Raw genomic sequence first — 14,452 nt, forward strand, 5'->3', positions numbered from 1 at the left:
CAATATTTGAATGAAACATGACTGAGCTTTAAATTCTAACTCTGGGTTTGAAATGCTGGCTATATCAACCAGTTAGTATCAGAAAAACTCTGGCAAATTACTAACATCTCTGAGCCTTTTTTTTTCTGAGCTTTAGTCATCTACAAAGTAACTACCCAACATTGTTGGTGTTGCCTAGCATTACACCAAAGAAAAGTGCATAGCTTCAATTTGCTTTCTTTACTTAAATTTGAAAGCTTGTACATTTTCAGGAGAGTGGGAATTAATGTAGAAAAAAATTACAGAAGTCCTTCCATGTTTAGCTGAGAATTCAAATGTCTGTATGGTGCTTTGGGGCCCTGGTGACACAGTAGTTAAGAGCTCTTGGTCAGCAGTTCGAATCCACCAGATACTACTTGGAAACCCTATAGGGCAGTTCTACTCTGCTCTATAGGGTAGCTATGAGATGGAATCGACTTGACGGCAACAGGTTATATGGTACTTTAATTTCAATCTAGTTCTCTAGAAAAATCATGCAATGTATTGATTTTATAATATAAATGTTCTAATAGGATATAAAAGCCCTGGTGGTAGAGTGGTTAAGAACTGGGATGCTAACCAAAAGATCTGCAGTTTGAATCCACCAGCTGCCCCTTGGAAATCCTACAGGACAGTTCTACTCTGTCCTATAGTGTCGCTATGAGTCAGAATCGACTCAACGGCAATAGGTTAATAGGATGTAATGAACATCAATTTTATTTATTTATAATTAGTAATAACTGATCATATCTCAGATATACTGCGAAATCTGTGAGAGCTGGAACTCAACAGGACTGCCTTGTTTTTCCAGGTCTTGCAAGTTTTGGCCTTTGACAGGGTGCAGTCTTACCATTTTTCTATTGCTCTCTATTAGTGGAAAATATCTGTTTTCCTTTTCTGACAAGTTTCCACCTTACACAGGTTCTGGCTTTTGCACGTTTTACTGTAGTAAGTTCTGATGCAGAATCAGTCACCAGTTTCAACAGAATTAAAACCTTAATTTGGACTGGATCTCACATTAATATTCAAACATGCAACAGACCTAAATAAATTGCCCCTGTCTTTCAAAGTATGTTTCTTTAAATCTGTTGACTATAAAATTTGAAACTGGAGAGGTAACTGAAATCAACTAGTCTGAACCCCCTTATTTAATTATAGGAGAAATGAGGCACAGAAACATTAACACAGCTTCTTATTAGAGACTCTGAATCCTAGAATTGTGCTCTTTGTACCATACCATAATATCTCCATTATTAAATTCAATATAGAATGCACTAACCCCAAGTTCCTTGCTGAGCTGAAAGGCATTTTAATAGGTTATCCAGTCCAATCACCATATTAAACAAAGACTATCTCTGCGATCCAAGACACAAAGATTTCTATTATACAGAAGTGTTAAATAAAGGCAGACTACTATAATTTCATGTCTTGATGAACTCTGGAGCAGAGCTCTGTTTTTCTGGTTATTATAGATTTTTTATCTTGCATAAGAAACAATCCCATGAAGCAACATGAGATTTCTATAACACATATAACAAACGATGTACAACTTTCTAAACTAAAAGCACGAATGACGTGATGCTTGGTAACTGGCCACCTCAGCTTTTTTGCTTTACCTTCAAGGTAATTATCACTTTTCTGTATTTTCAATATTCTAGTCCTTTAAACTACTAATGTAGCCACCAAAATCATTCACTAATACTCATAAACAGTAATTGTAAAAATTCAGGATCTTGCTGGTTGTCTAAATACGTGGAATTAACTCTGTTTCAACCCAACAAGTGAAATCTAGGAATATGAATATAAATATATTATCAATGTTCTAACCTTTAAAATACTAATTTAGCTACCAAAATCATTCACCAATACCCAACAAAAAAATAATTAAAAAAAAAAAAACAGGATCTTGCTAACTGTCTAAATTTAGAGTTAACTCTGTTTCATTTCAGCAACAGAAATCTAGGAATATGAATAAACACACACACATACCACACACACTGATTGAAATTCACATTACAACAAAACCCAGGTATCAAGTATACTTTACTCTTAAATCTTTGATTGATTCATGATTTTCACTATAATCAATTCTACAGCATTTGTTGTTAGGGTTGAATTTAATATAACTTCTTCTAATTCCGCAGTAGGCAGAGGTGGAAAAAGAGGGGGTGACTTCACTGGGAGAGGACCCGTGAAAGCTCCCACCTGGCTTACCCCAGAGACTTTGCCTCAGGTGCCTTTTCCCTTTGCTGACTGTACTTGGTATTTTTTCACCGTAATAAATCATAGCCAGGGGTCTGACTGTATGCTCAGTCCTGCTAGTGGTCCTGGTGATAAAGAGCCTGAGGGTCATCTTGGGGACTTCCTACCCAGCATGTATAGTAGGGAACAGCTTATTTTTTTAATTGCTTCGAAACAGGAAATGTATATTTAGACAAATCAATACTGATTTGTAGCTATAAATTTTGTAGCTAAAGCAATCTAAATTTGCATTTCTGATACAATTTTTGAGTCTTTATTTCGATATTCTAAAATCTATCCTGAAATAACAATCAGTGAAACTTTGTTTACATATTGTTCTATTTATATAAAGAAGACAAAACAATTCCTAAATTACTTAAACTGAAGAGAAAAAAAAAAGCATTATGTTTATAATCAATGTTTTATCACAGACCAAAGGGCTCAATCCTTGTGTTTTATTTATTAATAAAAGTAGCATTTGGTGAACATCTTCCATCCTCCATCCCAGCACTCTTTAAAAATAAATGAGCTCTTACCTTGAAACATTCCTGCTTCAGTAACTCCCTCTTTGGTACTGTCAAAGCCATGAGATGTAATCTGGGTTTCCGAGAGACCAAGGCCAGCTGGTAACGAACGTTTCAAGTCCTTAGCATTTGAATAAAAGAGAAAACTCTTGTAAAAAACCCCACATCACATAACAGTTCAATATAAGTGTGTCCTTTAGTCACATGTTAAAGTATTTTCTCTTTACTATGTAGTATTCGCTTATGTTGTCATGACATTCTGTAATGATGTATAATCAACAGCAAATACAGCAAGATTTGCCATTCAGAGGTACGATGGTTATAAGCTTGGCTGCAAACCGAACTGTCAGCAGTTCAAAGCCAGCAGTTCTAACCCAACAGCCGCTCTGCAGGGGAAAAAAATGTGACAGTCTGCTTCCGCAAAGATTTACAGTCTTGGAAACCCTATGGGGAAGTTCTACTCTGTCCTATAGGGTCGCTATGAGCTGGAATCAACTTGACAGCAACCAGCTTAGTGTACATCAAGGAAGGAGCAAAAGGTCTGCAGATCCAATGCACCACGTGCTCCGCGGGAGAAAGATATGGCAATCTGCTTCTGTAAAAAGATTTCAATCTTGGAAACTCTACGGGGCAGTTCTACTCTGTTCTGTAGGGTTGCTATGAGTCGGCACTGATTCAACGGCAATGGGTTTGGGGGTTTTCCTGGTTAAGAGATAAGCTGCTACCCAAAATGTCAGCAGTTCGAATGCACCAGCTACTCCTTGGAAATGCTATGCGGCAGCTCTACTCTGTCCTACAGTGTCACCACGAGTCGGAATCGACTTGACAGCACCCAACAACAACAATACTAAAAAACTGAGTGACATCGAATATAATCTTGATCAGTCTAATGGTCAGTATAAACAAGTCATTTACTTGCAGTGCTAATTACACTTTGATTTCAGGGTTAGCTAGGTGAACTGGATTTCACTGTGACTTCAGTTAGAGAGAGGTAAAAGAAATTTCCTTCTGTTTAGAGTTTATTAGATTTCCTTCTACTAGATTCCTTCCAATATAGATTTATATTAGACAGCAGTTTGTCAACCTACTGCAAACTAGCTTATAACTGAACCTTAAGTGTAATAAATGCAATATTCACCGCTGAGTCTTACACTTTAAGAAGACTAAAGCCCAAGAAGCACAATGTTCTCTAAAAAGGACAAGTTCATATACTCTAAAAAAATTTCGCCCAGAAATTTTTTTTAATTCTCAATGGTTAGTTGTGACTAGGGAAAAAGACCAAGCGAAATGATCCAAAATCACCAAGAAGCAAGGCTAGCTCTATAAGATGAAAATACATTAGTAACACAGACTTAAAGCTGACCTACCCACATGACTAGGGCTTCAGAAAAATTAAACTGATATGAAGTAAAATAAAATAAACACATCTAAAATAAAATCGCTTCTCTATTTGTCTTTATTAACGGAACCTGCAGGGCTATGACAAGTTACGAGCAAATACAGCTAATAATTAAGCTAAATTTTTAGACTGATGATAGTTTGAGACATCAGATTTTGGATCATCAAGAGTATGCTAGAGTGTTATATACTTGTACTAATTTATCAAACCTCTTTTAACGTAATGGTAAAACACAGAGCCTAATAGCAGTGCTACAGGGTATTTCTCCATGGGGAGTTACACTTTTTACCTAGGACAAGACATATACATCTTAATCAGTAGTTGAAGGCAATACATAATCAGACAGGAAAGTATGTAAGTGCTTCCTTAAAAAGCTAGAGATAGAAATATCATACAATCCAGCAATCCCACTCCTAGGAATATATCCGAGAGAAATAAGAGCTGTCACAGAAACTGGCATATGCATACTCATGTTCATTGCAGCACTATGGAAATAACCTAAATGCCCATCGACAGATGAATGGATAAACAAATTATGGTAAATACACACAATGGAAAACTAAGCAACAATAAAGAACAACAATGAATCTGTGAAACATCTCACAAAATGGACGAATCTAGAGGGCATTATGCTGAGTGAAATAAGTCAGTCACAAAATAACAAATGTTGTATGAGACCACTATTATAAGAACTAAAGAAAAGGTTTACACACAGAAAAAAAGCATTCGTTGATAGTTACAAGGGTGGGAAAGGAGAAGGAGGGGAAATCACTAACAAGATAGTAGACAAGAGTCAACTTCCATGAAGGGAAGGACAACATACAATACAGGGCAAGTCAGCACAACTGGACCAAAGCAAAAGCAAACACATCTCCTAGACACATCCAAATACTTTGAGAGACAAAGTAGCTGAAGCTGGGGCCTGGGCCATAGTTTCAGGGGACATCTAGGTCAACTGGCATAACACAGTTTATACAGAAAATGTTCTACATCCTAGTTTGGTGAGTAGCGTCTGGGGTCTTTTATTTTATTTTATTTACTTTAGGTGAAGGTTTACAGAACTAGTTTCTCATTAAACAGTTAATACACGTCTTGTTTTATGATACTGGTTAACAACTCCACAACATGTCAACACTCTTACTTCTTGACTTTGGGTTCCCTATTACCAGCTTTCCTGTCCCCTCCTGCCTTCAAATCCTTGCCTCTGGGCTGTTGTGCCCCTTTAGTCTCCTTTGTTTTATGGGCCTGTCTAATCTTTGGCTGAAGGGTGAGCCTCAGGAGTGACTTCATTACTGAGCTGAAAGGGTGTCCGAGGACCATACTCTCGGGGCTTCTCTGGTCTGTCAGGCCAGTAAGTCTGGTCATTTTTTGTGAGTTAGAATTTTGTTCTACATTTTTCTCCAGCTCTGTCCGTGAGACTCTACTGTGATCCCTGTCAGAGCAGCCAGCGGTGGGAGCTGGGAACCATCTACCTGTACTGGGCTCAGTCTGGTGGAGGCCAGGAGTTGTGGTCCATTAGTCCTTTGGACTAATCTCACCCTCGTATCTTTAGTTTTCTTCATTATTCCTCGCTCCCACAGGGGTGAGACCAGTGGATTATCTTATATGGCCGCTCACAGGCTTTTAAGACCCCAGACGCTACTCACCAAAGTAGAACGTAGAACATTTTCTTTATAAACTAAGTTATGCCAGTTGAGCTAGATATTCCTGAAGACCATGGTCCCCACAGCCCTCAGCCCAGCAATTTGGTCCCTCAGGGAGTTTGGTTGTGTCTATGGAGCTTCCATAACCTTGCCTTGTACAAGCTGTCCTGGCTTTCCCAGTATTGTGTACTGTCTTACCCTTCACTAAAGTTACCACTTATCTGTTGCCTATTTAGTGTTTTTCCATCCCCACCTCTCCCCTCCCTTGTAATCATCAAAGATTGTTTCTTTTTTGCGTGTAAACCTTTTCACGAGTTTTTACAGGACTGGTCTCATACAGTATTTGCCCTTCTGTGATTGACTTATTTCACTCAGATAATGCCCTCCAGACTCATCCATCTTATGAGACATTTCACAGATTCATCATTGTTCTTTATAACTGAGTAATACTCCATTGTGTATATACCATAGTTTATCCATTCACCTGTTGATGGGCATCTAAGTTGTTTTCATCTTCTTACTACTGTGAACAATGCTGCAATGAACATGGGTGTGCATACGTCTATTCCTGAAACAACTCTTATTTCTCTAGGATATATTCCTAGGAGTGGGATTGCTAGATGACATGGTATATGTAGTTCTAGTGTTCCAAGGGAGTTGTCAAATCGTTTTCCAAAATGGTTGTATCATTTTGCATTCCTACCAGCAGTGCGTGAGAGTTCCGATCTCCCCACAGCCTCTCCAACATTTGTTATTTCCTTTTTTTTTTTTTTGATTTATGCCAGTAACGCTGGGGTGAGATGATATTTCACTGTGGTTTTGATTTGCATTTCTCTAACGGCTAGTGATGGCGAGCATTTTCTCATGTGTCTATTGGCCACTTGAATGTCTTCTTTGGTGATGTGTCTGTTCATTTTCTTTGCCCATTTTTTAATTGGACTATATGTCTTTTTGTTGTAGAGGTGTTGGATTTTCCTGTAGATTTTAGAGATTAGACATTCGTCTGATTTATAATAGTCAAAAGTTTTTTCCCAGTCTGTAGGCTCTATTTTTATTCTTTTGGTGAAGTCTTCTGATGAGCCTAAGTGTTTAATTTTTAGAAGACTCCAGTTATCTAGCCTATCTTATAGAGTTTGTGTGTTGTTGGTTATGGTTTGTATACTGTTAACGGCATGTATTAGGGTCTCTAGCATTGATCCTATTTTTTCTTCTATGAACTTTATAGTTTTTGGCTTTATATTTAGGTCTTTGATCCATTTTGAATTAATTTTTGTGTATGGTGTGAGGTATGAGTCCTGTTTAATTTTTTTGCAGATGGACATCCAGTTTTGCCAGCACCATTTGTTAAAAGGGCTGTCTTTTCCCCATTTGATGGACTTTGGGCCCTTGTCAGAGATCAGTTCCCCACAGGTGGATGGATTTACATCTGGTTTCTCAATTCTGTTCCATTGGTCAATGTATCCATAAGTTTTTCCATCTCTTTAAAAAAAATGTTGGTATTTGGATCAGGACTGCATTGTATTTGTAAATTGCTTTGGATAGAATAGTCATTTTCACAATGTTGAGACTACCTATCCATAAGCATCGTATGTTTCTCCATTTATGTAGATCTCTTTTGCTTTCTTACAGTAGTGTTTTATAGTTTTCTGTGTATAGGTCTTTTACATCCCTGGTTAAATTTATTCCTAAGTATTTTATTTTTTTTAGGGGCCATTATAAATGGTATTGTTTTTCTGATTTCCTGTTCATTGTTCTCTTTATTGGTGTATAGGAATTCAACTGACTTTTGTGCGTGTATCTGCAGCTGGGGTCCTAAAGGCTTGTGAGTGGCCATCTAAGACACATTTATTGGTCCCATTCCACTCAGAGCAAAAGAATGAAGAAAACCAAAAACACAAGGAAAATACTAGCCCCAAAGACTAAAGAAACCAAATGAATCAGAGACTCCACTAGCCTGAGACCAGAAGAACTAGATGGTGCCCAGCTACTACCAATGACTGCCATGAGGGGGAACACAACTGAGAGTCCAGCGCGGAGCATGAGAAAAATGTAAAACAGAATTCAAATTCACATAAAAAGACCAGACTTAATAGTCTGACAGAGACTGGAGAAGCCCCTGAAACTATGGTCTCTATATACTCTATTAACTCAGAGCTGAAACGATTCCCGAAGCCCACTCTTCAGACAAAGATTAGACAGGCCTATAAAACAAAAAATTATATATGTGAGGAATGTGCTTCTTAGTTCAATCAAATATACAATACCAAATGGGCAGCTTCTGTTGAAAAGCAGGATGAGGAGGCAGAAAGGGACAGAAACTAGACAAATGGACACAGGGAACCCAAGGTGGAAAGGGGGATTGTGCTGTCACATTATGGGGATTGCAACCAATGTCACAAAACGTGTATAAATTTTTGAGTGAGAAATTAACTTGGGCTGTAAACTTTCACCTAAACCACAATGAAAAAAAAAAAGGAAAGTATGTAAGAACGTATAATGTAGTTAAGAATTCAGAAGAAGGAATTATTAGTGTGCACTAAATAAAGAAAAATCTTAAGAGATAGATCCTGAGTTGTACCAGTGACCAATACGGAAGATATGGAATGATGAAAAAACAAAATAAGGGTGAGGAGAGATGCATTCTCAACCTAATACAAATACTGGGGGGAGAGGGGGTGCTAGGAAATTATTAGCATATTATTAGCATAGCATGGAGGCCAACAACTAGGCTACCATGGCCAAAGCAGCTAAGGGTCTATGTAGACAGATGGGTTTAAGTTAATTAGGATGCCAGATGACAAAATGTCCAGGGAATCTGGTCTGGATGGAATTACAAAGTTACAAACTTTAAAGAGGAGATCTGCTGGACTTGGTTAAAGTACTATTTTGAGAATGTTAATTTGGTAGACTTGTGAGAACAGCTTGGAAAGGTTAAAAATTAAAGGTAAGATTAATCATAAAATGACACTTTATCTTAGGTATTCCATACACACCCCCTAGCAGTGGCCAAAAGGATGAAATTTACAAATAATTAAAATAATAATGAAATATAATAATTTAACAAAATTTCAGAATACAGCCATGTGTTAAATGTAACAATAAAGTGGAATAGCTAAAATAATATATACAACTGAACTAAGAGGGTCCTGTTGTTGTAGCTGTCAGGTACAGTCAAGTTGGTTCTGACTCATTGTGACTCTATGCACAACAGAAACACTGTTCAGTCCTGTGCCATCCTCACAATTGTTATGCTTGAGCCCATCGTTGCAGCCACTGTGCCAATCCACCTCGTGGAGGGTCTTCCTCTTTTTTGCTGACCCTCTACTTTACCACGACATCTTTCTCCAGGGACTGGTGCCTCCTAATAACATGTCCAAAGACGAAATCTTGTCATCTTTGCTTCTAAGGAGCATTCTGGCTGTTCTCTTCCAATACCAATGTGCTCGTTCTTCTGGCAGTTCATGGTATATTCAATATTCTTGGCCAACACCATAATTCAAGGCATCAATTCTTCAGTCTCCCTTATTCATTGTTCAGCTTTTGCATGCATATGAGACAACTGAAAATACCATTGGCTTGGGTCAGGCGCACCTTAGTCCTCAAGATGGCATCTTTACTTTTTCACACTTTAAAGATGACACAGTGACAGATGAGTGGTGGAAGAGGGTCCTATGGAAGTTAATTTCCATATAAGAGGCCCTTAGAGACGTTAATTTCCATAATCACAAACCAGGATATAAAGAGGTCATTTAAATCACAAGTCAAGAAGACTTGACTGTGAACAATTATTTCTACTCTGCCACTGAAGTTATTAAAAAAAAAAAAAAGGTTGTACGGCAGGTTAAGTAACATTTATGCTGTTTGATATAATCTTAACACACATGATTTTGGAATGTTTGCTGAAGAAGTTTCTATCTGGAATCTATTATTTTTCTACCCTAAAACTTATCCATGATGTTTTTCTTGATCAATGTACTGAATTCTAACAATGCACGATTAACCTATTTTCCTAGTGTTTTTACTAATATCAGTGTGGACCATTTCAACTTACACAAAGTGGCAGAAATACAGTGAGAACAACTAGGTTTATTATCCATATACTTCTGGGAAAAGGCATATGTTGTATATGAAAATAGTTATGTAGTTTGAGAGCTGAAACAAAACACTTGCTGAAAATGAAAACGACCTTCTGAGGTGACTAAGCATGGATTCCATGCTTTTCTCTACTTTGAGATCGTTTTTGGAGAAACATCTGGGATTATACTAAGATTGGAAACCCAGGTCCAAAAACTGCTACATCTTTATTATTAAACTTTCTTAGTTTAACTACACACATTTATAGGTATACATGATTTCAAATTAAATACGTAAAAAAAAAAAAAACAAACCCAAACCTGTTGCCGTCGAGTTGATTCTGACTAAAATAACCCCCATTTCAGGATACCCTTCAATTTTGATATTGCTTAAAACTATTCTTAGATATTGTCACAAAACTCATTTTAATAACTGAAGTATTAAAAAGCCAATTTGCTTCAATTCAATTAAAAATGTTTTAAAAAACTCCTCTAGATCCTAACTATCCTGAAAATGGAAAATCAAATACCCTCCTACTATCTTTCTGGCATTCTAGGTTGTGTATTGAATCTGAAAAGCTACCTGGTCACAATGTAAATGATCACACGTGGTAGCTTTAAAGCATCTTTGTTTAGTTCTAGAAAATTTAATTTTAACTATTCAGTCTCAAATTTCCAAATGTGCAGCTTGGTTTCCCTTTTATGGATAAACAAATATTTGTCCAAACACTAGGTGAGTTATTCTTGGGAATAAATTAAACAGAGGCGATTGTATCTGGGAACAGTTCCTTTATCTTGTAGTTCTCAACCTTGGAACATCATCATACCAGTGGTCTTCACTGGCAGTGAAGTGTGTATGTGTCAAGTGATTTGTTACTAAGAGTAGTTTTTGGACTGATGATGGAGTTTCAGAAGGCAAACAAGATTTTTAGCACTTCAGGTATCAGTGAAAAAGCCTGAGAATCAGCTCAGATACAAAACTCATCCATTATTTAAAAACAATAATAATTAGTAATTATTTCATCAGGCATTTTGGTATAATGGATACAATGTGGGCTCTGAAGTCAGGTCAGATAAACCTGAGTCTGAAATCTTGGCTCAGCTACTTAGTGGCTGCATGTTCCCAGACAAGTATCTTAACCACCGAGTTGCTGAGTTTCTTTACCATAAAACAAGGATGTTAAGGAATAATAATTCTTATACCTTACAGACAACACACAAAAAGTATACAGTGTAATTTCTGGAGCTTCAAATATTCATTTCCTTCCTTCTCTTTATCCCAATTTGTAAGCAGAACTCTTTCGGAGATAAATCACAGCAATAAAAAATTGTTGTGTTATACTTAAACCTCAATATTATGTAATAATGTGTTTTCATAGCATTTAGGCTGAGTGGTTTTTATTTAAGTGACAAAGACAGTGGAACAAAATCATAGTCATTACTGTACATTTTATCACCCAAACACGTAATTGTAAACATTCCCACCCTTTGTATTGTACATGAAGATGTACAATACCATCTTCACATTATTATCCACTGCCGTCGAGTCAATTCTGACTCATAGCTACCCTGTAGAACAGAGTAGAACTGCCGCATAGAGTTTCCAAGGAGCGTCTGGCAGATCTGAGCTGCAGACCTCTTGGTTAGCAGCCATGGCACTTAACCACTATGCCACCAGGGTTTTGTTCACATTATTAGGCATGCCTATATGTGAAAACAACCACATAATTAACTTTTGACATCCACCGACTCTAAATAAAGCAACTAGAAGTACTAGTCTGAGAGATCTGAGTTAGAAAGTCTCGGTGTATAAAATGATAGTATCTTTAACAGAAATTGTATGTGATTATGGAGGGAGAGAAAAAGGTGGGAAAGGCACGCTTTAAATAAAGAGAAAGTGATAAGTTTAATATGAAAGTCAGGAATATATAAAGAACAAACAAAAAAGTGTGGGGGGGCCAGTTGGAAGCTGATGAACTTCATTAAAAAGGAATCTTTTAAGTAATGATAGTTAAGCAAGTTTTCATAATTAAATACTGTTAAAGACAAATTTAAAGATGGAGCTCTTTCAGACATGAAACATTTCTGAAGATCCTCAAAGACCAAAGCTTGTTTGTGCATCCCTGAGAACACCACCCTGCGTTGCGTAACAAGTCAGGTGTCTAAGACGTTCTAGGCTCTGGTACATTATATAATTGGTTCCATCCCCATCTCACTGCCATCAATTCAAATCCCACTCATTGCGAGTAGAACTGCCCCATAAAGTTTCCAAGGCTGTAATTTTTATAGAAGCTGACTGCCACATCTTTCTCCCCATTATAACTGGTTACCTACTACATATCTGTAGAAATGGTATGGCTGAGGTGTCTGACCTCCTCTAACTTCACAAGGGGGAAGGAGAATCAAGACCAATAGCCAAGAGGCGGAAATCAGACATACCTCCTCTGGGCAGCCCTTTTTACCAATTCTGACACCAGCCATCCCTCCCACGTCACTGTCTGTTTCTCTGCTGAGTTCAATAATTCATTGCAATGGCCACACAGAACTCACAGACCATACTTGCAGTTATGGTGTCTATGAGGGAAGTAACAGGCTACGATTCAGGTAAAGGAACATTCAGGATACAGTTCTTTGATCAGGACAGCCTCTTTCCAAACGTGCCCACATGCACGCCTCTCTCTGGCCCTTTGGCCTCTGCCCTGTTCAGTCAAGTGTTAAAAAACTCTTTCAGCTCTGCCAATAAATGCCCCAAGACACCCCACTCTGCCAGTAAGCCTCAGCTCAAAGGCACTCAGCTCTAGTTTGGACTGGCAAACCTAGCTCCCACCAAGTGCCCAGAGGCACCCAACTCTGCCAGCAAGCTTCCTGCCCCAAGGCTCTCAGCTTCCTTGTTCTGTAGGCTAGGCCGTCCCCTGCTGGTCTCCTTGTTCTGCTGCCGCCATTTCTCTGCCGAGTTTCTCACTGCCTTTGGTGTTATCGTTCTCTCTTACTTGGTCTCCTGGTTCCACGAACTTCTCAGTTCAGGAGACCCAGGTCCAAAAGATACACTCTACTCCTGGCTCTTCCTTCCTAGTGGTGGTGAGATCCACTCCTTTCACCTCTGGGATAGCTCTTTTTAATCCTAGCGGGATGGAAAAAACTGACCAATCCCTTCATTAGGGTTCCATAGACCTTATTCGTATGGTCACACCCCCACACGAGTGCCATGAACTTTATTTGCAGTATTAGTAAGCTATTCAATCCCCTTTGTGGACCACAATTACGTTATCTGTATAGTTCCACACAATCACTTAGGTGGGAGTTACAAGACCATGAAGAGAAAGGGCATATAAAAGCAATCCACTACACCACAATATCCAAATCCAACTGAAACTCCTTCTTTCAGAGAGATAAACTAACAAGGCTTTTATACAGGAAAAGAAAAAAATGGGTCTTAAGTCTCAAATGAGTTTCTTGAAACACTAGATTTTCAAATAAAGGCCCTTTCTTTCCTCTGGTTTGAATATGGATACAAGTTAGGAATACACTAGAAGTTAAGTATGACTTTGAAATCCTTTCTCAACACTATACTCCACCATATATAACGTACAGTTAGTTATAATTTCAAAACTTAGAACTAACTTTTTGAGTTTGTAAAGTAAAAGTTACATAGACTTAAAGGTCTGACTGAGACTGGAGGGATGCCAGAGGTCATGGCCCCCGGACCCTCTGTTAGCCCAAGACTGGAACCATTCCCAAAGCCAACTCTTCAGACATGGATTGGACTGGACTACAAGATAGAAAATGATCCTGGTGAGTAGTGAGCTTCTTGTCTCAAGTAGACACATGAGACTATGTGGGCAGCTCCTGTCTGGAGGTGAGATGAGAAGGCAGAGCGGGTACGGGAGCTGGTTGAATGGACACCGGGAATATAGGGTGGAGAGGAGGAGTGTGCTGTCACATTGGGGGGAGAGCAGATAGGGTTACATAGCGAGGTGTGTATAAGTTTTTGTATGAGAAACTGACTTTATTTGTAAACTTTCACTTAAAGTGCAAAAAAAAAAAATAAAGTTGAGATATTTTTCAAAAAAGTAATTATATAGTCTCTCACACCTGAAAAGTGTCAAGAATGGTTTTTCTTGAAAATCTCATTAATTTTGCCCAGGCAATTACTCGACTGGTGTGGTGGACCTGAATTACTAACTAACAAGGTTTTAGATAAGGTCATCAAAAACTTCAACCATGCCATATCCAGTGGTCAACTGTCAATTACGGCCAGCATTTGACACAGGTGATTGTTCCCTACATGTTACACTTTTTTGAAGTCCCTGATTTCAGGACATTATTCTCTCTCGATTTTCCTCTTGCAACATCAGATGTATCCTACTGTTTCCATTGCTGATTCCTCCTCATCTTCCCAACCGCCAAGTACTGGAGTGTCCCATTGTTCAGTCACAGGACCTCTGCTCCTACACTTACTTCTTAGATGATCTTAGTCAGCCCCTGGCTTTAAAGATCACCTACAGATTGGCAACTTCCAAATTTATGTGTCTAACTTGGGCCTCTCTCTTTAAT

General features: G+C 38.3%; 1 protein-coding gene across 3 annotated transcripts in view; it reads right to left on the reverse strand.

Annotated features, from left to right (window-relative positions):
* The window catches only part of ARFIP1 (ADP ribosylation factor interacting protein 1), a 204,194-nt gene that overhangs the window by 81,951 nt on the left and 107,791 nt on the right, over positions 1–14,452 (reverse strand). For all 3 annotated transcript variants that reach the window (XM_049852761.1, XM_049852760.1, XM_049852762.1), the window contains one exon: positions 2,796–2,904. In XM_049852761.1, coding sequence (XP_049708718.1) covers positions 2,796–2,904 — 109 coding nt within the window. The remainder of the gene's footprint in view (positions 1–2,795; positions 2,905–14,452) is intronic.

Source organism: Elephas maximus, chromosome 13 (genome assembly GCF_024166365.1).
Source record: "Elephas maximus indicus isolate mEleMax1 chromosome 13, mEleMax1 primary haplotype, whole genome shotgun sequence".
In the NCBI taxonomy this organism is placed as follows: Eukaryota; Metazoa; Chordata; class Mammalia; order Proboscidea; family Elephantidae; genus Elephas; species Elephas maximus.